The sequence below is a fragment of the Scyliorhinus torazame genome, chromosome 2 (assembly GCF_047496885.1).
Source record: "Scyliorhinus torazame isolate Kashiwa2021f chromosome 2, sScyTor2.1, whole genome shotgun sequence".
Lineage (NCBI taxonomy): Eukaryota > Metazoa > Chordata > Chondrichthyes > Carcharhiniformes > Scyliorhinidae > Scyliorhinus > Scyliorhinus torazame.
In genome coordinates this window covers 362,520,411-362,545,549 of record NC_092708.1, presented here as the reverse complement: position 1 = coordinate 362,545,549, position 25,139 = coordinate 362,520,411, and the positions used below count along the sequence as shown (strand labels likewise).

At 41.9% G+C, this 25,139-nt stretch overlaps 1 protein-coding gene across 5 annotated transcripts in view; it reads right to left on the bottom strand.

The window, feature by feature from the left end:
* ppp4r4 (protein phosphatase 4, regulatory subunit 4) overlaps positions 1-24,532 on the bottom strand; it is a 248,522-nt gene extending 223,990 nt beyond the window's left edge. For all 5 annotated transcript variants that reach the window (XM_072492658.1, XM_072492647.1, XM_072492668.1 and 2 more), the window contains exons 1-2: positions 24,380-24,532; positions 22,076-22,149 (exon numbers count right to left, since the gene is read on the bottom strand). In XM_072492658.1, the coding sequence (XP_072348759.1) occupies positions 22,076-22,149; positions 24,380-24,469 (164 nt within the window). In that variant the 5' untranslated portion in view covers positions 24,470-24,532. The remainder of the gene's footprint in view (positions 1-22,075; positions 22,150-24,379) is intronic.
* Between the last annotated feature and the right edge of the window lie 607 nt (positions 24,533-25,139).

The following is a 25,139-nucleotide window of genomic DNA, read 5'->3' as shown; positions in this document are numbered from 1 at the left end:
TTCTGTGCATGATTTGCCATTGACTCAACTATTCTTACTTCCACTTCCAATTTAAATCTAACTTGCATCAATAAGAATTCTTCATTGATTGTATTTCCATATTTCCTTAACTAATGCACTTGCTTGGCCTGTAAAGGGCACTGTCATAGTGGTTTTCTAATCGATGTAGGCTCCAGTGCAACGGTGTAAGAGGCCTGAGCACAAGTGCCAAATGTTGTTGGCGCTGTTCATTCACTGCTGACCACAATACCTCAACTAACATGCTAATGGGAAATGGCACTAACACCGCCACAATGGATTTCAATTTCTGCTGTGGTAATAATACATTAACCACATGCACCTTTAATAATGTGTAAAACGTTCAAGGAAATAATGGAGTAAACACATTTTGCCAGTAGTTGCCTTGCACAATCTCTGCGACCTCAGCTGATTCACTCGCCCAAGACCATTTTAAGTTCAATCCTGCTACTTAGTCGACCATTGCCGTAACGGCTAACTTTTTTGCCAGATTTACATATATTTTTAATTCACAGCCATTTAAACTAAAAAATAAAGGAATGGGTGATCTGGTATTGACCCCATTTATTGTGCCAACCTGACTCTCAGCTCAGATGGCCAGTCAAATGAGCCTCACCGCAGCAATCTGGAAGTTGCACAGCAATCTTTTATCTCATTCTATTTCCCTGGTGGGCTTTTCTTGTCAGTTTTACCATTTAGAATCAGTTTAGTGCCCGAGGGCGGTTACTTTCAGGATGTCCACCTCTTTCTATGTGTTGCAATTGTCTAATCACTAGACATTCCCCCACACCAATCTCATTCTCACTGTTGCACCCGGTCAGTGTACAGGGAACTAATATCATTTGAGGAACTGTCAGAGGAGTTGTGTGCAAACTGCACTTTACCATGGCCACCTGCAAGATGCTCGATGAAAACTTGAAACCACACTCTGCCACAGGGACCAATCCGTGGCAAAAAAGTAATTCATTTTCCTCAATTTCTGCAGCTCGGGATTCATCCAGTCAAACACTGAAGGCCCTGGTATGATAGCCAAGGGACTGCATTGATATGTGCCAGATGTTCTCCCGCAGAGCATACAAAGTTCATTATATAGAACAAGTTTAACATTATTCAAAAGATTTACTTCCCGTGGTTGCAATATGTGGTAGTACCAGGAATTGCGGTACCCGAGAAGCTGATGACCATTGGTTAGACCCTGGAGTCTACCATTGGTTGTATTGTGTAGCTCCGCCCTGAAGGCAGGGTATAAGAGATGGTGCCGTCTCAGCAGCCTTCACTTTCTGTATCAAAGCTGCTGGGGAAAAGGTTCTAGCAGATTAAAGCCTTCAGTTATGGAATCACTTCGTCTTGAGTGTAATTGATTGCGCATCACAATAGTTGGGACTCACATGCCACGCCCATTTTACTTGAAAAACCAGCCTCATCAACAGAAAGGGTACCCTATGCAAGCAACTGGTTCATTTAGCAATGTCCAACTAAGTTATGCAGACACTGGAAATTAAGTCATGCAATGTTTTACAGTCATTTTATAAAGCTGATCTTTTTCCCCCCAAAAAAGGATTTTGATTGTTTCAGTTCATTTACGTTCCTATACCAAGATACCCGTTCTCAGCTTTTTGCAAGGTTATGTGGTTGGTGCATGGCAAATGCCATTGGTTGCACTATGAATGAGATCCTTACTGATCTCACTGCACTGAGGCTGGATCAAATTCCCAGCATACATTAAGTGACACATGAACAAATTGTGTACATTGTCAATAACACTACTCCACCAAATGTCAGTTTAATGTTCACCTGTTTTGACATTAAGCACAATGCCTGCAGATCTGACCAATTATCAATAATAACTTGCATTTGTATATCACCTTAAACATTGTGATGTGCTTTGAGATAAATTTTCTGAGATACAGTGCGCGATTCAGTGGACTTGTGTTAAAGTTCATTGCATGGCATGTTTAGCGGGGTGTTTCTCAGCACTGTAGGCAAAACATCTCACTATTCAACGGCACTTTGCAGTTTCTTTTGGCCTCGGAGAGATTTTCTCCTCCAAGGCCGCACTTAAGGAGCACTTAAGAGGGATTTCCTGCTGGACAGCAAAAGGCTCCTCGCAAACCATGATGCCATTTTGACCAGCTGCCCTGAACTTTCTCTCCCCACTCTTCCACCCCCCCCCCCCCCCCCCCAATCTTGAGGAGAACGCAAGGAACCATCCCCTTCAGCCCCCCTCTACCTGGTAAGACCCTCCGGGCCCAAACCCTGGCACCCTGCCTCCGACCACCCGGGGGTCTCCACTAGCCTGGAGACCTCCCAGGTGCTGTTGCACCTGGTCTTCGTTTGCATGGACCAGTACTAAACGGTGCCCTGGCGAGGTCTCTCAGGCACAGCCAGTGAGTCCCGTGCGTCAGGTGAATCCAGCATCCGGGTATTTTGGCTCATTTAAATATGTTGATCTGGACCACATCCAGTGAGGGTGAGATCCAGATCGCGTCTGTTAAATTCTGCAAGATTCTGTTAAATTTAACAAAATGTTTTGAGCATTGCAAATCTCGCGAGAGGCTTCTCGCGAGATTCAATGGCCTTGTCCCAACACCAAGTTGGGCGCGACGAGGCCGCTGAATCCCACCCCCCCCCCACACGCCTGCTCGACCATTGTTAGTTTACGTGTAATCTGTACATCAATTCCAACTCACCTTCGCTCCAGTCCACTGATACCTTTTACTTTTACCTTACAAATATCAAATTATTTCAAAACTCCAGTTATATCAGCATCGTTGGGAGAGAATTCAGGTTTTCTTTACCCTTTGTGTGGGAAAGTGCTGTTTTCTTTCACTCCCAAATAGCCTGGCTCTATTTTAAGATTATGTTTTTTTGTTCTCGATATTGGGAATATCTGTAACACCCCCTATTCCCAATGGATCGGATCAAAACTCTGCAGTCCTGCTACATTCAGGCATGAATGATGGTGGGCAATTAAACAAATAAGCAGAGGAGGAAGCTCAAAAAACATCCCTAACCCAAGCATGGGGAGAGTTCAGCACATCAGTGCCAAATAAAGGGCAAAAACATGTGCAACCATCTTCAGCCAGAAGCGCTGGGTGTATAAACCATCTTTGCTTTCGACCGAGGTTATTGTCTTCATAGACACCATTCTTCAGATAATTCAATTCGCTCCCAAGTGATAGAAAGAAACATCTAAAAGCACTGGTTATGTTCCAACAATACCCTGGCTGTATTACTAAAGGCTTGTGCTCCAGAACTAGCCAGACGCCTAGCCAAGGTATTCCAGTACATCTACAACACTGGCATCTACCAGAAAGGTGAAGTATTGCTCAGATATGCCCTGTACGCAAATGACAGAGCAAATACAATCCAGTCAATTAACACCCCATCAGTCTACTCTCAATTATCAACAAATAGAAGTTGTCGTCAACAGTGCCATAAAGTGGCACATACTCCACAACAACCTGCATACTGATGGTCAGTTTGGGTCTTGCCAGAATCACTTGGCTCCTGAGCTCATTACAGCCTTGGTCCAAACATATCCAAAAGAGTAGAATTCCAGAGGTGAGGAGAGAGGGGCTGCCCTTGACATTAAGGCAACATTTGATTGAATGAGGTATCAGTGAGCCCTGGCAAAACGGAATTCGGGAAACAGGGGGGAAACTCTCCACTGGTTGAAGTCATACCTAGACCAAATGAAGATGGTTGTGGCTGTTGGCGGCCAATCATTTAAGCTCCAGGACATCACTGCAGGAGTCCCTCAAGACAGTGTCCTCGGCCTAGACATCTTCGTTTGTTTCATCAATGACCTCCCCTCCATCACAAGGTCAGAAAGTGGGAATGTTGTCCAGATGGACATAGGTCCAAAAACACTCAGAAGCTCAACACCATCCAAAACAAAGTAGCCTGCGTGATCAGTATCCCATCCACCACCTCAAACATTCACTCACTCCACCACCAGCAGGCAATAACAGCAGCGCATACAATGGACTGCAGCAACTTGCCACGGCTCCTTCAGCAGCATCTTCCAAACCCGCACCCTCTACCACTTAGAACTAGGACAGCAGGCACATGGGAACACCAATACCTCCAGGTTCCCCTCTAAGTCACCACCCTGACTTGGAATTATGTCACCAGCCCTTCACTGTCTTGGTCAAAATTCTGGAACTCCCTCCCTTCCAGCTCAGTGGGTATACCTACACCAAATGGACTGCAGCGGTTCAAGATGGTGACTCACCAGCACCTTCTCAAGGACAATTACGGATAGGAAATAAATGCTGTCTTTGCCAGTAATGTTCACATCCTGAGGACAAATAAAAAAGTTTCTTTGCATAAATCCTCATGAATCCTATTAACATTTTAAACACCTTGATCCAATCATCCTTAAATCTGCTTGCATTTTTAAAAATATAATCACCAGGTAAGTCTGATGAATCTGCATCATGCATCCTCAAAAGCTAATCTGCTCTTCCGGAGACGGGATGCCCAAAACTGAACCGAAGACCATAAGACATGGGAGCAGAGTTAGGCCACTCAGCCCATCGAGTCTGCTCCGCCATTCAATCATGGATGATACTTTTCGCATCTTCATTCTCCTGCCTTCTCATAACCCCGGATCTCCACATGGGGCCTGACCTTAGCTCTATACAATTGTTTTTAATGAGCCAGTGTACAGAATTTGGAGGATGGGAAACCATCCAGGAAAGAAAGCATTGGAATATAGAGTGTGAAAGAGACCAAAAGTGGAGATGAGAGTTTCAGTAACAGATGGGCTGAGGCAGATGCATAGGCGGGCACTGTTATGGAGTTGGAAATAAGCAGATGGAGTTTGTAACAAGGACCAAAGACAATAGCTTTCCATCCTCCCAATGTTTAACTGAAGGAAATGTTGCCTCACAGCAGACCGTTGCCTCACGTGAAGGCAGTTCCACTCAGCTGGCTAACAGAAGTGTTGGAGACTGCATGGTGAGCTGTGTCAAAGGTTGCAGGCAGAGGTCATGAAAATAGGAGGCATAGTGCACCATTGCTAGTCATGTGGAATGTCATTTATGACTTTATCTGGGATCATATCAATACTGTGGCAGGGCAGAAACCAGTTTGTAAAGTTCAAGTACAGAGTTATGGGAAAGATGAGCATGCTTTGGGAGGCAGTAACTGGTTCAAGAACCAGGTTCCAAAGAGTTGTTATATTGGACTCAAAACATTAACTCCATTTCTTTCTCCACAGAAGCTGCTTACTGCTTTTATTTTGGTTCAAGAATTATGGTGGGGAAAGGAAGTTTGGAGTTGGAGTGGCCGTTTGCAAGCACAGAGGGGCCAAGGATTGGGTTTTTTTGGAAGAAAAGGCATGGCGACTTGAAAGGAATGTGAGGAAAGAACAGGGATCTCTACCAAGGAGAGGGAATCCATGTCAGATAGCACCAGAAAGGGAATTTGGACGATCAGTAGTTTAATGGTAATATGGGTGAGAAAGATGGGTGATTTTGTTTTTGTTAAGCAAAGATATGAAGGGTTATGGACCAACAGTAGGTATATGGAGTTAGTTCACAGATCAGGCATGGCAGGACAGGCTCGAGTGGCTGAATTGCCTACTCCTGGTCCTATGATGAAACAAGAGGAAGGTGCAAGTTCGAAAGCATGGGGAGACCTTGGGAAGTCATATCTTGGTGGGCAGAAGGGAGATTAGCAGCAAAATATAAAACACAATATTACAATTTTAAAATAGGACAATTCTTTCTCCACAGACCACCAATTAAAGCAGAATTGATATCTGTAGATTTCATAGAACTAAATATTTTAATTATTAATTGAGCCAAGAATCATTAATGCAAGACATGAACCAAATAGGTTATAAATTATACTCAACAACAGGTTTTCAAACTTAGCTGAAAAAGATTGGAATACATTTTTGAATGTGATAAAATACTAATTGTAACGTAACAAATAAGAAATAAGAGTGGGCCATTCAGTCCAGTGAGCCTATTCCACCATTCAACAAGAACATGACTCATCTGATCACAGCCTCAACTCTATTTTCCCACCTGCACCTCATAACTCTTGTAGATCAAAGATTTGTCCAAATCAGATATTCAATGACCCAGACTCCATTGTTCATTTGGGAGACAATTCCAAAGATTAACAACCCCAAGAGAAAAGTCCCCCCATCTGTCTCAAATAGGAGACTCTTCTTCCCCCCCCCCCCCTGGTTCTGAAGCTGTGTCCCTGAATGCTAGATTTCCCTTACTAGGGGAAGCATCTACCTTATCAAGCCACTAAGAATCTTGTATGTTTCAATAAAATCACCTCTCATTCTCCTAAACTCCAACGAATATAGATCCAACCTTTCCTCAAGACAACCTCTTCATCCCAAGAATCAACCGAGTGAACCTTTTCTCAACTACCTTCACTGCACATATATCCCTCCTTAAATACCCTACTTGCGTCTCACCAACACCCTGTAAAGTTGTAGCAAGATTTTCCTACTTTTGTATCCACACCTCTTGCAAAAGAGACCATAATTCCATTTGCCTTCTGAATTACTTGCTGTAACTGTATGCCAATTTATGATTCATGCATGAGGATACCCATACTCCTCTTACCACAGCATTCTGTAATCTCTATTTAAATAATATTCTGCTTTTCAATTCTTTCTCCCAAAGTGGAAAACCTCTCACGTTGGGACATTATACTCCCGCTACCAAATTTTTGTTCATGTCCTTAACCCATCCATATCTCTTTGCAGACTCCATGCCATTCTCACGTCTTGCTTTGTCACATGTGTTTCTATTATCAGCAAATTCCATCACAGTACAATCAAAGAAACTAAAACAACTCAAAAGAGAATAAAGACCCTGGTCTGAATACATTGCATCCACATATTTCAAAATAACCTAGGAAAGAGATAAGAGACATGACTACTCGTATTTAATCATTTCTCAGAAGTGCAGTGCCAGAGGACTGGTGGAAGGCTACACTAATCTCCATATTTAGCATGGGGGGGGGGACAACTGGAACATAACAACGGAATTATAAATCAGTCAGCTTAACATCTGTGGCAGGAAAAATGAAGAAATTCCAACTAAAGGAGAGAGACAAGAAGAATATCTAGATAAGAAATATAATAGTGAACAGTCAGCACGGATTTCAACATGAAAATTTTGTTTACCAACATTATTGATTTTTCTGAGGAGGTAACAGATAAAGTAAACAATGGTGATGCAGATGTTAATTTACCTGGATTTTCAAAATGCCCCATAATAAACTAATGAATAACGGTCAGAGAATGTGGAGTGAGGGGAAAAGTGGTAGAATGGATTCCGCTGGCTTCAAGACAGAAACCAGAGAGCAGAAGTAGAGGGTATTATTCAGAATGGCAAAAGGTTGGATGTGATTGGTATTAATGTTTTGTTGGAATCTCCTCCCATGTTTTCTTATCTTAATCTTGTGTGAGGTCCAACCAAGGTCTGATACAGGTTTAGCATAACACCCCAACTTTTCAATTCCATCTCTCCAGAAATGAAGCCTGCTGCTTTGGTTTTTTTTTCTGTGGCCTTTCTAACCTGCTGCACAATTTTTAGTGATTGGTGTATATGTACTCCCAAGAACCCTTTGTTCTTCTCCCCCATCCAAACTTTCACTAGTCGTTTTACCGAAATGAATGACCTCGCATATATTTATGTTGAACTTCATTTGACAGTTACTTTCCCATCCTGCAAGTTTATCAATGACCCCCTAAAATATGTTGCAGACCTCCCGTGGTATTGAGTAAATCATTTATTTCATTCACAAAGTTAGCAATTGTATTTTTTATTTCAAAATCCAAATTGTTAATGTAAATTGTGAATAGCAGTGATCCCAGCACTGATCCTTATGGGACCCCATTAGTGAAAATTTAATAATCTAAAAAGGGTCCCATTTATCCTAATAGGTTTTCTGTTATTTGACCAGTCCTCTATCTATGCCAACATATCACTCTCAGCACTAAGAGCTATATCTTGTGTAATAACCATGTATGCTGCACCTTGCTGAATACCACAGCTACAATAACTATACGTAACGCCGCTAGCCATCTGAACTAGTCTGCTATTGCCCTTGTCACAGTGCACCCAAGAGAGAGAGAGACCCCCAATGTGGTTGCCTTTTATACCCCTGTTGGTCCGGCCCTCTAGTGATCATGTGGTGCTGATTACACATTAACCCCTTGTGTACATGCACATATGGAGATCACTACATCCCCCTTTTTTTCGTGTTACATATTTTCTGTATGTTGTAAAATTGAAAATTTAACAAACATAATGGATGCAGTTTGCAAATGCATTACATAAAATCAATGAGTTAGTCCGTCAAATGTGAATACATTTAGTCACTTAGGTTTTTTTTGGCTTGCATGAAATAGATAGACAAATGATGTTATGTACAAGTTGTGGTGATTATACAAAGCCAATTAATATTTAGGAGTCCAATCTTAATTTTAAAAATTTGTGAGTCCAAACTTTATGAATTTGTTCGGTTGAGTTGCTTTCTTCTTCTGTTGTTGAAGTGGTGATGTTGATGTCGTTATTTCTTTGTGAACGTCGTCAGTTTTCTTGTGTTTAAGTGACCATCAAGTCACCATGAGGTGTTCGAATGGTCGAATCACTTTGTTGTCTGATTTAGACTTTCTTTTTTTTTCTATACTTGTGGTAGCGATTCTGTGTTGCACCGTTGTCTGACCTGGACTTTTTCCTGTGCTTACGGTATTGATCTAGTGTGTCATCTGCCTTGAAAGCTGGCGTGCTTGCTTGTTCTGGAGCAGATGTGAATGTGAGATTCTTTGTCATGCCTTGGCATGTTTGTAGTCTTGTCATTGTTTTGCAGTGTGCTATGGCATTGTCCTTCATGTGCAGAGTTGTACCATGTTGTACAGGTCATTGTTTCATTGTTGTTGTTTCTGCTGTGTCTGTCTTTGTTGTTTTTGTTGTCATTGTTTTTGTCGTTTCTGTCTTGGTCGTTTTTGTTGTTGTCTTTTTTGTCGTGCTTGTTGTTTCTGTTGTTGCCATTCTTGTTGTTGTTTTTGTCGTGCTTGTTGTTTCTGCTTTTGGTATGCTTTGTTGTTGTTCTTGTAGTTTTTGTTGTTGTGCTTGTAGTTTTTGATGTTGTTGTCGTTGTTCTTGTTTCTGCAGCGCTTCTTGCTGTTGCTCTTGTACGCTGCATGTTGCTGTTGTTGTTCTTGATTCTGCTGTGCTTCTTGCGGTTTTTGTTGTTCCTGTTGCGCTCAATGAGTGTTCCGTGTGGATGATATGAGTCATTGTCACAGTTATTGGTATCAGTGTCCTTTGTGGTATCTGTTACATTGATAGTTTCTTCTTGCGAATTGTGAGAATGATCTGATGTTGCATTGATGTTGGTGACATCAGTCATTTGTGGTGGATTTGACTCCTCTTCTTTGCTTCCTTGGTACTCCACTGCTAGAGTCATTTCTGGTTCACTTGAACCATCTGTGATCTCTTTGTGCTCCTCGTCTGGAGTTATTTCTGGTTCATTTGAATCACCTTTGGTTTCTTGGTGCTCCTCTTCTGGAGTCAAAATCTTCACGATTTCATTTGACGTGGTCTCTCTGGACTCATGAGTAGCCCTCCTCTGATTGTTGAGTGCTTCTGTGCAGACAAACTGAGATCTGTCAGTCTCGCTGCGATCCTGCACATCCTGTATGGGAATTGTGATTTCTTTGTCACTTGTCTCACACAGTGGGTAGACTTTCTTCGTCACTTGTCTCACACAGTGGGTAGACATTCAGTGTCTTCTTGTTGGTTAAATGAGCTGGGTAGACTTTCATAGTCTTCTTCTGGTGGCTCAAATAAGCTGGGTAGACTGTCTTCTTGTTGGTTAAATGAGCTGGGTTCTGGTGGCTCAAATAAGCTGGGTAGACTGTCATAGTCTTTTTGTTGTTCACGTGAGCTTGGGAGACTTTCATAGTCTTGTTCATACATGGCGTTCGCTATGGAATGTTTGCTTGCTTCCATTTTAGAGTCTGTCACCGAGCTGTCTGTGGAGGCTTGCATCGATCTCTTTGCGGCGGCTTACGTTGCTCTCTTTGTGGAGGCTTGCGTCGTTCTCTCTCTGGAGTCTGTCATTGCTCTCTCTGTGGAGTTGTGCAGTGTTCTCACTGTAGGGTCGATCTGTGCTCTCTGTGTGGCATCGTCGTCTTCTTGGGTATTGCTGTCATCCAATGTAGAATTTACAGTGCAGAAGGCCATTCGGCCCATCGAGTCTGCACCGGCTCTTGGAAAGAGCACCCTACCCAAAGTCAACACCTCCACCCTATCCCCATAACCCAGTAACCCCACCCAACACTAAGGGCAATTTTGGACACTAAGGGCAATTTATCATGGCCAATCCACCTAACCTGCACATCTTTAGACTGTGGGAGGAAACCGGAGCACCCGGAGGAAACCCACGCACACACGGGGAGGACGTGCAGACTCCGCACAGACAGTGGCCCAAGCCGGAATCGAACCTGGGACCCTGGAGCTGTGAAGCAATTGTGCTATTCACAAGGCTATCGTGCTGCCCTGTATCGACGATCTGCCATGGCATCATGGTATTCGAATCATCTACCATGAGTAGAGTCGTGCTGAGCTTTGCAACTGTGTTGCTGATGCTGTGATCAGCATATCCGATTAACTCAATCATGTCTGAGCAGCATTGAGTGTATTGTTCGGTCGACAAATCATCTCTTTCTGTTTCGGAGTTGTTATCGTTCTCTCCACGTTCAATGAACAAATCATCTTCTTGGGTTTCGGATTTGTCATTGTGCTCTTCACTTTGGGTGGTGCAGACTGCTTGTTCCAGGGTGTTGTGAAAGTTATTTTCAATTGCTAGTGTAAGTTCGGGCATTGTTCTGTCTTTTGAGGTAAGAAAATTGGGTTTTGCAGCTTTACATTTCTTTTTGTTCATTTCCGTGCATTTCCCTTTTAAGTGGGCGTGGTCCGGGTCCTCTGACGTCATGACGCTCGTGACGTCATGCGTAGGACTCGATTGCGCATGTGCACGCAAGAGTTTCCTTTACTGTGCACTCTTTCCGCAACTGCGCACGCGCAGCTTCTCACATATGCGCAGAACACGGTTTTGCCGGTTTGCGTCTTTTAGGGAAGTGCGGACTGATCAGACTGCACATGCGCAAGATGTCTGCCGCTCAGAACTTGCGTCTTCTTAAATTTCAACCCTGCCTCTGTCTCATGGTGAGTATTCGCGCCATTTTTACTGATTTTGTTTTCTAGATATTGATTCTGGGTTTGTAAAGACTCACAGTATTGATTTTGTTTTTGTTCATAAGCAAGGCATTTTTGTATAACAGTTTCTAGAGTTAGATACCCATCTTGTGAAAGTTCTTAGTTCAAATTTTTGTCAGATAGTCCATAAATTAATTGATCCATTATCATAGTGTCTCTGAAATCAGCATAATCACAGCCTTGTGGTATTAACTTGAGATTTGTAATAAAATCAGTGATGGGCCCTCCGTTTCTCTGGCATTTATGACAAGAGTTAAATCTTTCCAGCATCTCACTAGACTGACTCTTAGTGTTCATCAAATTTTTGGAGTATTACTTCTAATTTGGTGTTGTCTTCACCTTCTAAGTAATTAAAGCAATTATAGATTTCTCTAGCTTCATGCCCTCCTATTGAGAATAGTAGTGCTACTTGCGTTGCGTCAGAGACCGTGCTTAAATCATTAGCTGCGATAAATATTTGGAATATCTGTTCAAATCTTCTCCAGTCATAACTTAAATTACCGGTTGTTTCCAGTTGCCCTAGAGGTCGAATGAGTCCCATAGTTAGTCATTGAGGATCCATTTGCTGCGAAGTCTTCCACAGTCGAATTTTCTTCTCTTTTTATCCAACCTAATCTAACTAGTTATGTTAAAGCCAACACGCCTGATACATGTTTTGTTACCTGTGTGGTAGGTAACATGTGCTACTCAAACCTTGGTTAGTGATGAGGTCTTCTGAATCGCGATGAAGATTCTTACTCGTCCAGTAGTAACAAAAGGTTTATTGAGTAACTATAACAATAATTGCATGAGTTCTTTACTTTAACTTTGATACTAGTGATAAGGGTAACAAGATCGAACTACGGTAATGATACATAACTCCACTAGCCATCTGAACTAGTCTGCTAATGCCCTGGTCACAGTGCACCCAAGAGAGAGCGAAAGACCCAATGTGGTTGCTTTTTATACCCTTGTTGGTCCGGCCCTCTAGTGATCATGTCGTGCTACTGATTACACATTAACCACTTGTGTCCAAGCACATATCGAGATCACTACACTGCTTTCTGTTTCCCTCCTTTCTTGAATTGGAGCATTAATGATGGACAGGCTTTGGGAAGTCAGTAGTTGACCTATTCACCTCAGAGCTCCCAGCCTCTATCAGATTATTGTTGTGCAATAACAGGTTATTGTTGTGCAAGTGTCACCTGTTCTTGTAGCCACAGTATTTATATGGCTGGTCTGTTCAGTTTTTCTCATGGTAACTGCCAGGATGTTGATTGTGGGGGATTCAGCAATGGTAATACCATTGAATGTAATGGGGAGATGATTAAATACTCTTTGGTAGGAAATGGTCAATGTCAGGCATTTTTATGACATGTGTTATTTGCTACTTAACAGCCCAAATCTGAATGTTGTCCACAAGTCTTGCTGCACATTGGCACAGACTGCTTCAGGACCGGAGTTGTGAATGATACTGAACATACTGTAATCAGTGAACGCCCACACATCTGACTTTACGATGGAAGGAAGGCCATTGGTGAAGCACCCAAGAGACTACCTTGAGGAACTCCTGCAGTGATGTCCTGGAACGAAGATGATTAGGCTCCCAATCACCACCACCACCATCTTCTTTTGAGCCAGGTATGACTCCAACCAGTGCAGAGTTTTCCCCCTGATCCCCACTGACTTTACCACAGCTCCTCGATGCCATACTAGGTCAAATGCTGCCTTGATGTCAAGGGCAGTCACTCTCACCTCTCGCCTGGAGTTCAGCTCTTTGATCAATGTTTGGTCCAAAGCTGAAGTGCGATCAGGAGCGGAGTGGCCCTGGTGGAATCAATAAGCATCAGCGAGCAGGTTATTGTTGTACAAGTGTCACTTGATAGCACTGGTGACAACATCTTCTATCACTTTGCTCATGATCAAGAGGACTGATTGGGTGGTTATTAAAATTTGTCTTGGTTTTTGTGGACAGGACATTATAATTTTTCACAATTTCAATTCAATACCAGTGTTGTGTTGGAACAGCTTGGTTGGGACACCAATTTTCTTGTGGCTCAGGTAATAATCCGGAGATTCTTACCTCTGTAGTTCTGCATCTTGATTTAGCTCCCAGCTACTCCCCTAGCAGAGGCTCTTTCTTAGACCTACCTGTCATTCGTACATCAGTGGACCATGGCAACTGGATCCTTCCCCTCTGATTCCATGATGTTCTCCAGCCCTAAAGAGATGTCCTTCACTTGGTAGTGTGCAGTGACTCATTTTTGGCTGCAGAGAGTATAATTATTCCTCTAATTATACTGTCCCCTATGACAATATCTTTCCTTTTTACTTCTCCAATGTGACTGGTCCGCCTACCACTGTGTAGCATTCAGTTTGGTCTTTCTCCCTATAGTCCCTGCTCTCGCCCACAAAGGCTACAAGAACCTTGTATCTGTTAAACAAGTAGATGGGTTAAGGCTTCTTTAGTGCTACCTTTAGATTTCTTACCTGCTTCACTCAGTCATGCCACCCTGTCCCTGCTCACACACCAAATCATAAGTACTTCATCCAAGAGGTGTGACTGAATCCTGGATCAAGTGTGTAGGGGGCTGATTTAGCACAGTGGGCTAAACAGTTGGCTTGTAATGCAGAACAAGGCCAGCAGCGCGGGTTCAATTCCCATACCAGCTTACCTGTCATACTTGTGACAATAAACCACATTCATATGTTTTGGTCCTGTCCAAAGCTGGAGGGGTATTGGAGGGAGATGCTCAGGGTAATTTCAAAGGTGGTAAATGAGGCTTGAGCCAGGTCCTCTAGAGGCCATATTTGGGGTATCGGATCGGCCGGGGTTGGAAGCGGGTGCGGAGGCAGATGTTTTAGCCTTCGCCTCGTTGATCGCCCGAAGACAGGTCCTATTGGGGTGGAGGTCAGTTTCTCCACCCTGGGCCCTGGCGTGGGGGGGGGGGGGGGGGGATCTGTTAGAGTTTTTAAACACTCGAGAAGGTGAAGTTTGAGTTGAGGGAAAGGATGGAAGGGTTCTACAAGTCATGGGTTTTGTTTATTATGCACTTTTGGATGACATCGAATATTAGCGGGGGGGCGTTTGGACTGTGTATGTTGTTAGTGACTATGTCTGGGTGGATGGGTGAATCTTTTCCTTGATGTATGTATTTAAAATGTTGAGGGTTGTTTGGGGGTTGGGAGGGAGGAATTGTATTTGTTACCATCGATTGTTGGTTAGTGGGTGGAAATTTGGATGAAAATGTGAAAAAGGAGAATAAAAAAATATATATATTTTTTTAAGTATGTAGGTATCTTTCTCTTGCTTTGGCTGAAACTCCGGGCTCCAGCTCATCAGCTCTGAGCCCACGTTCCCCAAGCTGCAAATGCCAATTGCAGATGTGGTTGTTGTCCATCGCACAGGTGTCCACCAGCTCCCACATGCTACAGCTCTAACACACATCACTCGGCTATCTCTATTTTGTTTTATTTAACTAATGAGGGTTTTGAATTTGAAATATAATTCAAGAATTATTTATAGTGATGTTAAGCAATTTAAATTAAGCTACAGATTTAATATCTATATCTCTCTAATTCTAGTTTAAACTACTGCCCCAGTTCAGAGGAAAGCAATCGTAAAACTCTCCAAACCAAGCACCTAGGTAATGCTTCTATCCCTCAACCCAGAGGTCTATCTCTTGCTTCCTCTCCCAGACTGCTCCTTTCTCTTAAAAGCACCAGAACAGCATCTCTTCCCGCACTGCATCAAATTCCTGATTTAAGTGCACTGTAGAAGCAGTACTCCAAAATCAACTCAGTGCAACAACCAAAACATACTACCGTAAACAGAGGAAGCTGCAAGTAATCAGAACAATGGGATTAGTTTTGGAATTCTTCAAAGGCTCAGTATCAACATGGATTGAATGACGTACTTTGGTGCTGTGAACAACTATTGTGCTATAGAGTATATATGTGCGGATGCATTGGGACGTGCCAAGAAGAATATTAAATTACTGTAATCATAACCTGTGCAATCAAGTATAAACTCAGGCCAACTGAATTGATATTGTCCTCATTTTCATACCTATCACTAATCAAACTACCGATTCTCTGCCTAGGTTCATAATGAACATATAAAACTATTAGGTTATGCTGATTTTCCCAATATCCCCCCACCCTTTTCCTGAATAAGTGTCTCACCTCCTCCTAAAACTTCAAACGAGCCAAAAAAGATCTATCCAAGTGGATGAACCATCATTCCCAATATAGACTTGAAGCAACATGCTTGTTATCCATTCGTTTTCCGATGCAAAGACAAATGTTATATTAACTTTATTTAGAATACAATCAAAGTAAATTTCCTTTGGGATGCTATTACTTTGAGGCACTGATCACCTTTTGCAAGATTTAACAGCAAAGTCACAGGGAAAAAATAATGTTCAAAATTACAAAAGCTAAAACTAAATTAAGGAATCATTATTATATTAAAAATCTACTCTGCATACAAATCATTGGGATCTAGGCTGTATTCACTGTCTGTTGTTGCAACCTATAATTACTGCACAATTGGCATAGCATTAATATTTAGTTAACTAGTTACCAGCTTTGTCAGATCTGTCATGTTCGTGAAATAATGATTACGAGAAGCTAATGAGAAATGAAGAGTCAAACATAAAGAGGTCACTCTATTCTAATTCTGTCAATCAATCTCTGTAACTGCTCAAGCAATGATGAGAATTGTCAAAGAACCATGCCTTTGGAGCACCTGCCCCAATTCAAAAACATGCAAAGGCTTTGGTCAGCATTAATTATAGGGTTTGGAACATTAAACGGTCAGTAGACAAGAAGCCATCACTGCATTTGATTATGCACATTATTTTTCCACTTGGTGAGAGTGCAACACCATAATGTAGTCACTACAGAACCTATCAATAAGAATAGGGTTACCTGGATATAACCTTTCAACAATTTGTAAAATGTCTGCTTTTTCCCATTTTGATTTTCTCTCCTTTTTGAAAGATTGCCAAGATTTTAGAAAAGCACTCCCTTAGTCATCCAAGTGACCACACGTGTTTGACAGGTTACTTAACCACAGGGAGCAATTAATGCCAAGCTTTATTTTGTCCTTGCCAGGCACTCACCAAAAGTGATTTTGTTTTGAGCAAACATCACTGGATACCTGTCAGAATCAGAAAACCAAGCAAGTTTTTCCCCTTCCTTAACTCAGTGAAATAATGATTAAGAGAAACTAATGAGAAATGAAGAGTCAAACATAAAGAGATCACTCTATTCTAATTCTGTCAATCAATCTCTGTAACTGCTCAAACAATGATGAGAATTGTCAAAGAACTATGCCTTTGGAACACCTGCCCCAATTCAAAAACATGCAAAGGCTTTGGCCAGCATTAATTATAGGGTTTGGAACATTAAACGGTCAGTAGACAAGAAGCCATCACTGCATTTGATTATGCACATTATTTTTCCACTTGGTGAGAGTGCAACACCATAATGTAGTCACTACAGAACCTATCAATAAGAATAGGGTTTCCTGGATATAACTTTTCAACAATGTGTGTCGGGGCCCAACTTTATTTTATAGCACAGGGACCGAAGCTAGGAACAGCCTTACCCATGTGGTTCACCAATACATGCTGGATCAAGGAGCCTAACACTTTTCTTATTGATATGTGCTGCAAAAATTAACTGAAAAAAAAAAACAGATGTGGCCTAAGAGAATCTGCCAATTTGATATAAAAACTCCTAAAAAGAGTAGCATTGCATCGTAGTGATTAGCACTGCTGCTTCACGGTGCTGAGGACCCTGGTTCAATCCCTCCATGTGGAGTTTGCACATTCTCCCCATGTCTGCGTGGGTCTCACCACACCTCAGGCAAGGAGAAAGATTAATAAGGCAGGCCTTCATGAATAACTTAGCCAGTACAGGAACTGAACCAGCGTTGTTGGCCTCGTTCTGCATCATGAACCAGCTGTCCAGCCAACTGAGCTAAATTGGCCCCACCTTTTCAAGTGCGATTAGAAATAGGCAATAAATGCTGATCTTGCCAGCAATGATTACATCTCATGGACGAATATTTTTTTGTAAAACTCAAAACTCATTCTTGAACATATCAAGCAGGAAAGCTCGATTCAAATCACTTTTGTGACCAGAAGTTATCCATTAAAAATTATCACACGCCCACCAGTGTAAATAAATAAATTTTTAACAGACTTCACTCAAGCAGCTTATTACATAATCTTAAACAAGAAGCAGCACTGTCTTAGAATAGACCAGGCATTATATTTTGCCATTTTATACCACATCAAGACTTACTAGATAAAAAGGTTTTTCGATAACTTGTTCATCCAAACTTATTTATGCACAGGCAGTACTTACAGGTAAACAGCAATTATTGTCATATCACTGGCAAAATAGTATATAAATACTAGAACAATATAGCAAGAAACCAAATAAGAAACAGGCTACTTTAGATCTAGTACTGTGCACTGAGGGACTTCATATTAAAATTGAGAGCCTGATTTCATATTAAAATTGAGAGCGATATTGTTAAGTCCAAATCTAGCGTGTTATATTTAATCACAATATGAGGGGTAGGTTTGGCGGAAGTAGTTTGGGAAGTTGACTAAACAAAATGATGATAGTAATGCAATTACAAAGAGTTAAAGGAATAATTCATTATTCTCAACAAGTTCCCTTGAGGAAGACAAATGGGAGAAATGGCATCAGTGGCTAATCAGAGAAGTTAAGGATAGTATCAGACCAAAAGAACAGGCTTACATATTGCAAAAATTGTAGTAAGCCTAAGGATTTTAAAAATCAGAGGAGAAAACAATACAAGAAAAAGTTAACAGGAAATGTAAAAAGAACAAAGAACAAAGAACAAAGAAATGTACAGCACAGGAACAGGCCCTTCGGCCCTCCAAGCCCGTGCCGACCATACTGCCCGACTAAACTACAATCTTCTACACTTCCTGGGTCCGTATCCTTCTATTCCCATCCTATTCATATATTTGTCAAGATGCCCCTTAAATGTCCCTATCGTCCCTGCTTCCACTACCTCCTCCGGTAGCGAGTTCCAGGTACCCACTACCCTCTGCGTAAAAAACTTGCCTCGTACATCTACTCTAAACCTTGCCCCTCTCACCTTAAACCTATGCCCCCTAGTAATTGACCCCTCTACCCTGGGGAAAAGCCTCTGACTATCCACTCTGTCTATGCCCCTCATTATTTTGTATACCTCTATCAGGTCGCCCCTCAACCTCCTTCGTTCCAGTGAGAACAAACCGAGTTTATTCAATCGCTCCTCATAGCTTATGCCCTCCATACCAGGCAACATTCTGGTAAATCTCTTCTGCACCCTCTCTAAAGCCTCCACATCCTTCTGGTAGTGTGGCGACCAGAATTGAACACTATAAGGTGTAAAAGTTTGGACAAACGTGAATAAGGGAGGATATTAGCGGAGTAAGCACGGATCCCTTAGAAGCAGAGACAGGAGAAATGGTAATGGCAAATGAAGAAACGAAGAGCCAAACAAATATTTTGTTTCTGTCTTCACCGTAGAAGACACAAAGAACATTTCAGAAATTGTGGTGAACCAAGGGTCTAACCAGAATGAGAAACTAATAAAGTAATTAATATCAGAAAAGAACAAGTACTGGATAAATTAATGGGACAAAAAACTGACAAAACCCCTGGGCCTGATGGCCTACATACTACAGTCCTAAAAGAAAGATTATGGATGCATTGATTTTTCAGAATTCCCTAGATTCTAGAACATTCCCCATGAATTGGAAGGTAGCATGGAGAGGGGCAATATAGGCCAGTTAAGTCTAACATCAGTAAAAGAGAAAACACAACAATCTAAGGACATGGTATCAGAGCAAATGGAAAATCATAATATGATTAGGCACAGCTTCATGAAAGGGAAATCCATGCCAACAGATGTATTAACTTTTTCTTTTGAGGTGGTAGGGATGAAAGAAAAAGGAAAGGAAAACTTGCATTTATACATCACTTTTCATGACCTCAGGATGCCTCAAAATACTTGACAGTCAATTAATTACTTTTGTAGTGTAGTCAATTGTAATGTAGGAAATGTAGCAACTAATTTGCATTCATCGAGCTCCTACAAATAGCAATGTGATAACAACCAGATAATCTGGTTACTGATGTTGATTGGGGGGTAAATATTGGCAAAGACATCAATACATCCCCTGCTTTCCTTCAAAACAACGTAATGGGATCTTCGACATCCACCCGAGAAAGCAGACAGGACCTTTGTCTATGTCGCACCCGAAAGATGGCAACACTGTCTCACGAGTGTGCTGCACCAAAGTACCAGTCTAGAATTTTATGCCTAAATCTCTGGAATGGAACTTGAACCCATAACCTTCTGACTCGAGAAGCAGGAATGGGACTAATTGAGCCACAGTTGAGGATGCAGCACACAGAGTAGACAAGGGGGATTCTTTGCATGTAGTATATTTGGGTTTTCAGTAGGCTTCAATTAGATGCCACACACAAGGTTGTTAAACAAGTTTTAGGTTCACTGTATTGAGGTTAATATTAGCTTGGATTGAAGATTAACAGAAAGAAATGTCAGAATAAAATGGTTCATTTTCAAGATGGAAGGATGCAATTCGTGGAGTGCTGTAGGTGCTGCTTGGCCCTCAGATGAGAGCAAGCGTAATGCATCCAAATCTGCTGACAATACAAAGCTGGGAGGGTGTGAACGGATGTAAAGAGGCCGCAAACCGATTACAGTGATCTTGTGGTTGGGCAGGAAGATGGCAGATGGAGTATCATGTGGGTAAATGTGAAATTATCCACTTTTAAAGTTAAAGCAGAATATTGTTATTACCTTGTAGACAAATCACATAATGTTTACATACAAGTACATCTAATGATTAGGAATGGCATGTTGATCTTTATTGCAAAGGGGTTGGACTAAGTGTAAGTAAATGTTACTACAATTATATAGCACTTTTATGAGACCAAGCTTGGAATACCGTGTCCAGTTTTGGTCTCCTTAACCAAGGAAAGATATACTTCTCTTGGGAATGGTGCAAAGGTGGTTCAACAGATTGTTTCCGGGATGCCAGGACTGTCCCATGAGCAGAATGATCTTATATTTTGTGAAGTTTAGAATATTGAGATATAATCTCATTGAAACATTTCTCACAAAATTCTTAGATGGTTGTTACTGAGAGTCTAGACCTTGCTGGTATAGTCTGAAGATAAGGGGCTAGCAAATTAGGACTTAAGAGGAGGAGAAATTTCTTCACTCAAAAGGGATATGAATCTTTGGAATTCTCTACTCCAGAGGGTTGTGGATGCTGATTCAAGTAATATATTAAAGTATGAGATCAATAAATTTTGGGACATTAAGGAAATAAAAGGATATGGGAAGAGAGTTGGAAAAGGGACTTGGTGCAAACGTTAAACCATGATCATTTTGAATGGCAGAACAGGCTGAAGATGCTGTATGGTCCACTGTATTCCAATTTTTCTCAGCTTGCAACTTTGTAACCACCTTAAAATATCTGTTGAGGCCCTCTTTCTGACTACAGCAACACAGCAATTAATGCAACTTGAAACAACTTATCAATGTAGAAGAACGGAAGCTTAGCATTTTTTAAAATTACAATATATGAGGGAAGGAGGAAAATAAACAGCACACAAGAGCAAACTAATAATTAAAACTATAAATAGCCTGGAGAGCACCCATCTTGGCTGATAAGAGAATCTGCAAAGATGTGACTAGGAGTAGTTTATACTCAACAGAGTCAGTGAAAACAACAAAAATATCTTGGGTGCCTTTGCAAGACATTTTGAACCTTAACTGAAATTCCATAGAGAGATTTTTACGCCACACTTACCTAATGAGAAAGTAAGTCAAGGAGACAGATTGGTAAAGACTTTAATCTTACTAGCAACGATAGATGCTCAACGAGTAAATAAGGCATTTGAATTTGAAGGACATGCAACAAAACAAATCAAAACTAGATAAATAGTTAAAGAAAATCTAGAAGGGGACAGCACTGTGGCGCAGTGGTTAGCATTGCTGCCTCACGGCGGCGAGGTCCCAGGTTCGATCCCGGCTCTGGGTCACTGTCTATGTGGAGTTTGCACATTCTCCCAGTGTTTGCGTGAGTTTTGCCCCCACAACCCAAAAGATGTGCAGGCTAGGTGGATTGGCCACACTAAATTGCCCCTTAATTTGAAAAAAAATGAATTGGGTACTCTAAATTTATTTATTTTTTTAAAGAAAATCTAGAATTATTACAAATGTGAAACTTCAGATGAAACTTGCATAGTTAATATATTAATTACAACTGATAAAATAGCATATGGCACTGGGTTCAGATGTGCAACTTTCATTATGCATTACAGGGGAACATCTGAATATACAAACCCAGGATTCACGCACTTTCTATTGAGGGGGAATAAAAGAGACACAGATGAGATCTGAAGCATTGCCATGAAGCTTCCAAAAGTCATGATTACAATAACAGAAACCCTGTGATAAAGACAAGAGTCAGAGTACCAAAAAGGAACTAAATATATATTTTAATATCTATGCTGTAAGGATAGAAAAACTGATCAGTCATGAGCAGGCGGGCTACTCAAAAATAAAATGTACAAAAACAGAAACATCATGCAGATACCTTTCAAAACTAAGTGACCTCAATACTGTTGGCAAATAGTTTAAGAACATTCATTTTCAAAACATGCTGCAAACACAATTTCAGACATTACTGCACCTTTCTTCCAGAATGCTAGGAAATTGTGAATTCATAACCTACCTGAGAAGGTAGACAGCTCTTTCAATATCATTGAGTTCTTCATCAACTGTCAATCTTTCTATCTCTTCTGGCGTCTACAAATGTAAATAAATATTAAAAATGGAGCAGATGTGAAATGGCTAGATGGTTGTCATTAAATTACAAGATAATTTCAATCAAGGGAGACTAAATCAAGGGGGTGTCAGATGATATCACAAACTGAAATGGAAAAGCTCGAGCATTTTATGATTGTCATCAAAGTACAAGATTGGATCACTGTTTTCAACTTTATTGGCAACTATCTAATATATATTTTTATATTATACACTTAGGAGACAATAATGATACATTAATATAGAAGAATACAATTAATCTGAACTGTCAGGAGTGAGCAAAGAGTAGTAATTTGTTTACACAAGAGATTCCTCACTCTAAAGTAGCGAGAAGTCATTAGGTTTTACAGGAGAGAAAATCATTTAAATACAGTATCACTATTTTTTTTTAAAAACACAAGACAGAATGGAAGTCGAGGGAAAAGCATAGGGGAACACCAGTTGATACCAATGAACTCAGCTTTTCTAGTGGCCTGATGGATCAAATGGCAATCCACCTTCTTGAATCAATCCCAACTGTGATTTTAAACTCGATGTTCCATTTCTTTGCAGCCTGGTCACACTTCCAGAGCTAAATAAGCAGGTTCTGATCCCAAGTGAGCATTTATTTTGTTCAGTCGGTAACATTCTCGTCTCTGAGACAGATGGTTCCAGTTTCAAGTTCCACTCCACGGTTTGGGCACACATACAAAAAAATCATGGCTGACACACCAGTGCAGAACTGAGGGATTACAGCGACAGAGGTGCCGTCTTTTGGATGAGACATTAAACGGAGCCCCCTGCTGACTGTTTTGGTGGATGTAAAAGATCCCACAGTACTATTCCAAAGGGGAGCAGGGGGAGTAATCCCTGGTGTCCTGGCCAATATTTATTCCTGAATGAAGATCACAAGAACATATAATTTGCTGTTTGTGGGAGATTGTGGTGCGCAAGTTGGCTACCTGATTTTCTTCATTACAACAGTAACTTCAGAAGTAGTTAATAGGTCTTGAAAAGCACTATATAAATGCAAGTCTTTCTGTCTTTTTCATCAATACTAAAAACATTTTACAAATGACAGTTCCAAAATGTTGAGGAATGCATTTGATAGGCTAGAAAAAATAAACTATTCAAACGGACAATAGTGTGCCAAAAACAAATAGCTATATAAAATACTCTTTGTGCCACTAAGTGCCAAATTTTAGGTTTAACTTCTGTTCCAGATTACGAATCTATGCAGGTTAACAACAATCAGGTTACATACAAAGAACAGAAAATGCTGGAGATATTAAGCAGGTCTGGCAGCTTCTGTGGAGAAACAGTTAATATTTCAGGTTCAAAAACAGAAAATACTGGACAATCTCAGCAGGTCTGACAGCATCTGTGGAGAGGGAAGAGAGCTAACGTTTTGATTTTGGATGACTCTTTGTCAAAGCGGATTTCAGGTTGATGGTCTTCGGTCAAAACAAATGCAGCCTGACCTGCTGAGCCAACCATTTTCTGTTTTTTTAATTTCACATTTCCAGCATCTGAAGTATTTGACTTTGTATTCAGGTTGGATACATTCTGTTGCACATAGCAGTGAGAACATCTAGTTTGTATCACATCAGAAAGGCCTTCATTAAATTAGTACATCAGAATGTATTAAACAGTGAATCATTCACACTTCAGGATGAAAATAGAACCATATTAATATTTGGCCAGAAACATAATCGGATCTGTCCGGTATCAATTCACATTTGCTTCAGTTCACACACATAGATAGCGTGAATAAAATATCAAATTATGGATGCAGTTCTTAATAAATAAGCCCAATGCAGGTGGCTGTGACATTCGTGTTAATGGTTAGCAGGTAAAAACGTTCCCGTTAAAATGAGTCACAGTTTGAGATCTGGTACAGCAAATTTGATGTTTCATTTGGTGCTAACTTACGTAATTCCGCTCCTCTCGCCTGCGGCTGGCTGTAATTGGTATTATCATCAGTGGCCTATATAATAAACCGGACGCTGCCTGGGTGCCCTGAGTAGGCGGCCGATTTTGGCTTTAAGTACATTTCCAGTGCAGTGGGTCAGGAGTAAGCGGGTGCACTGTAACCGCGGAGAATTGTGCATAACCTTGATAAGTCCTACCGGGGGGGGGGGGGGGGGGCACATCAATAAAGGTATTTGTACAATGTTGATCAGGACCCCCCCGCCCCCACCCACAACTCCCACCCACACCCCCTCATACACACCTTCAGGTATCTGCGTACAGGTCTTTCAATGAAACTAAGTTCCTGCAAATCTTCTATTTGCCCGAACAAATTCTCTTGATTGAAATCCATCACCTTTGCTTTTGGTTTTTTAAAGATGATAACAGAAGAGACAACGGAGAGGAGGGGGGGGGGTTGAGCTGGAGGAGGGGGGGGGGTTGAGCTGGGGGGGGGGGGGGGATTGAGCTGGGGGGGGGGGGGGGATTGAGCTGGGGGGGGGGATTGAGCTGGGGGGGGGGGGATTGAGCTGGGGGGGGGGGGGAGATTGAGCTGGGGGGGGGGAGATTGAGCTGGGGGGGGGGGAGATTGAGCTGGGGGGGGGGGGAGAGAGATTGAGCTGGGGGGGGGGGGGAGAGATTGAGCTGGGGGGAGTCGGGGGAAGGGGGCTGAGGGAAGAGGAGGGAGATCAGCGACTCTCCGACACTCCCAGCACCATGGCCAAGTGGCCGCCGCCGCGTCTCTTCTGTCTGAAGGGGAGGCGGTTGGAAGATGCGCCGCCGATTTTCGCCTCTTCCCCCCCCCCCCCCCCCCCCGGCCGGCGATGGGGTGCTTGGCGGGCAGAGGCTCGAGTCGGAGGCGTCCCCGGGGCTTCGCCTCTTCCGATCTCCTGCCGCCCACTCACAGGTTTTCCTCACTCCTCCTCTCCCGTTAATCCACCTGCCGGCCTGCCCCTCCTGCTGTGGGGGTTTTTTTTTGGGGGGGGGGTTGTTATTGCCTCCGATCCCGGGGAGAGGAAGGGGGG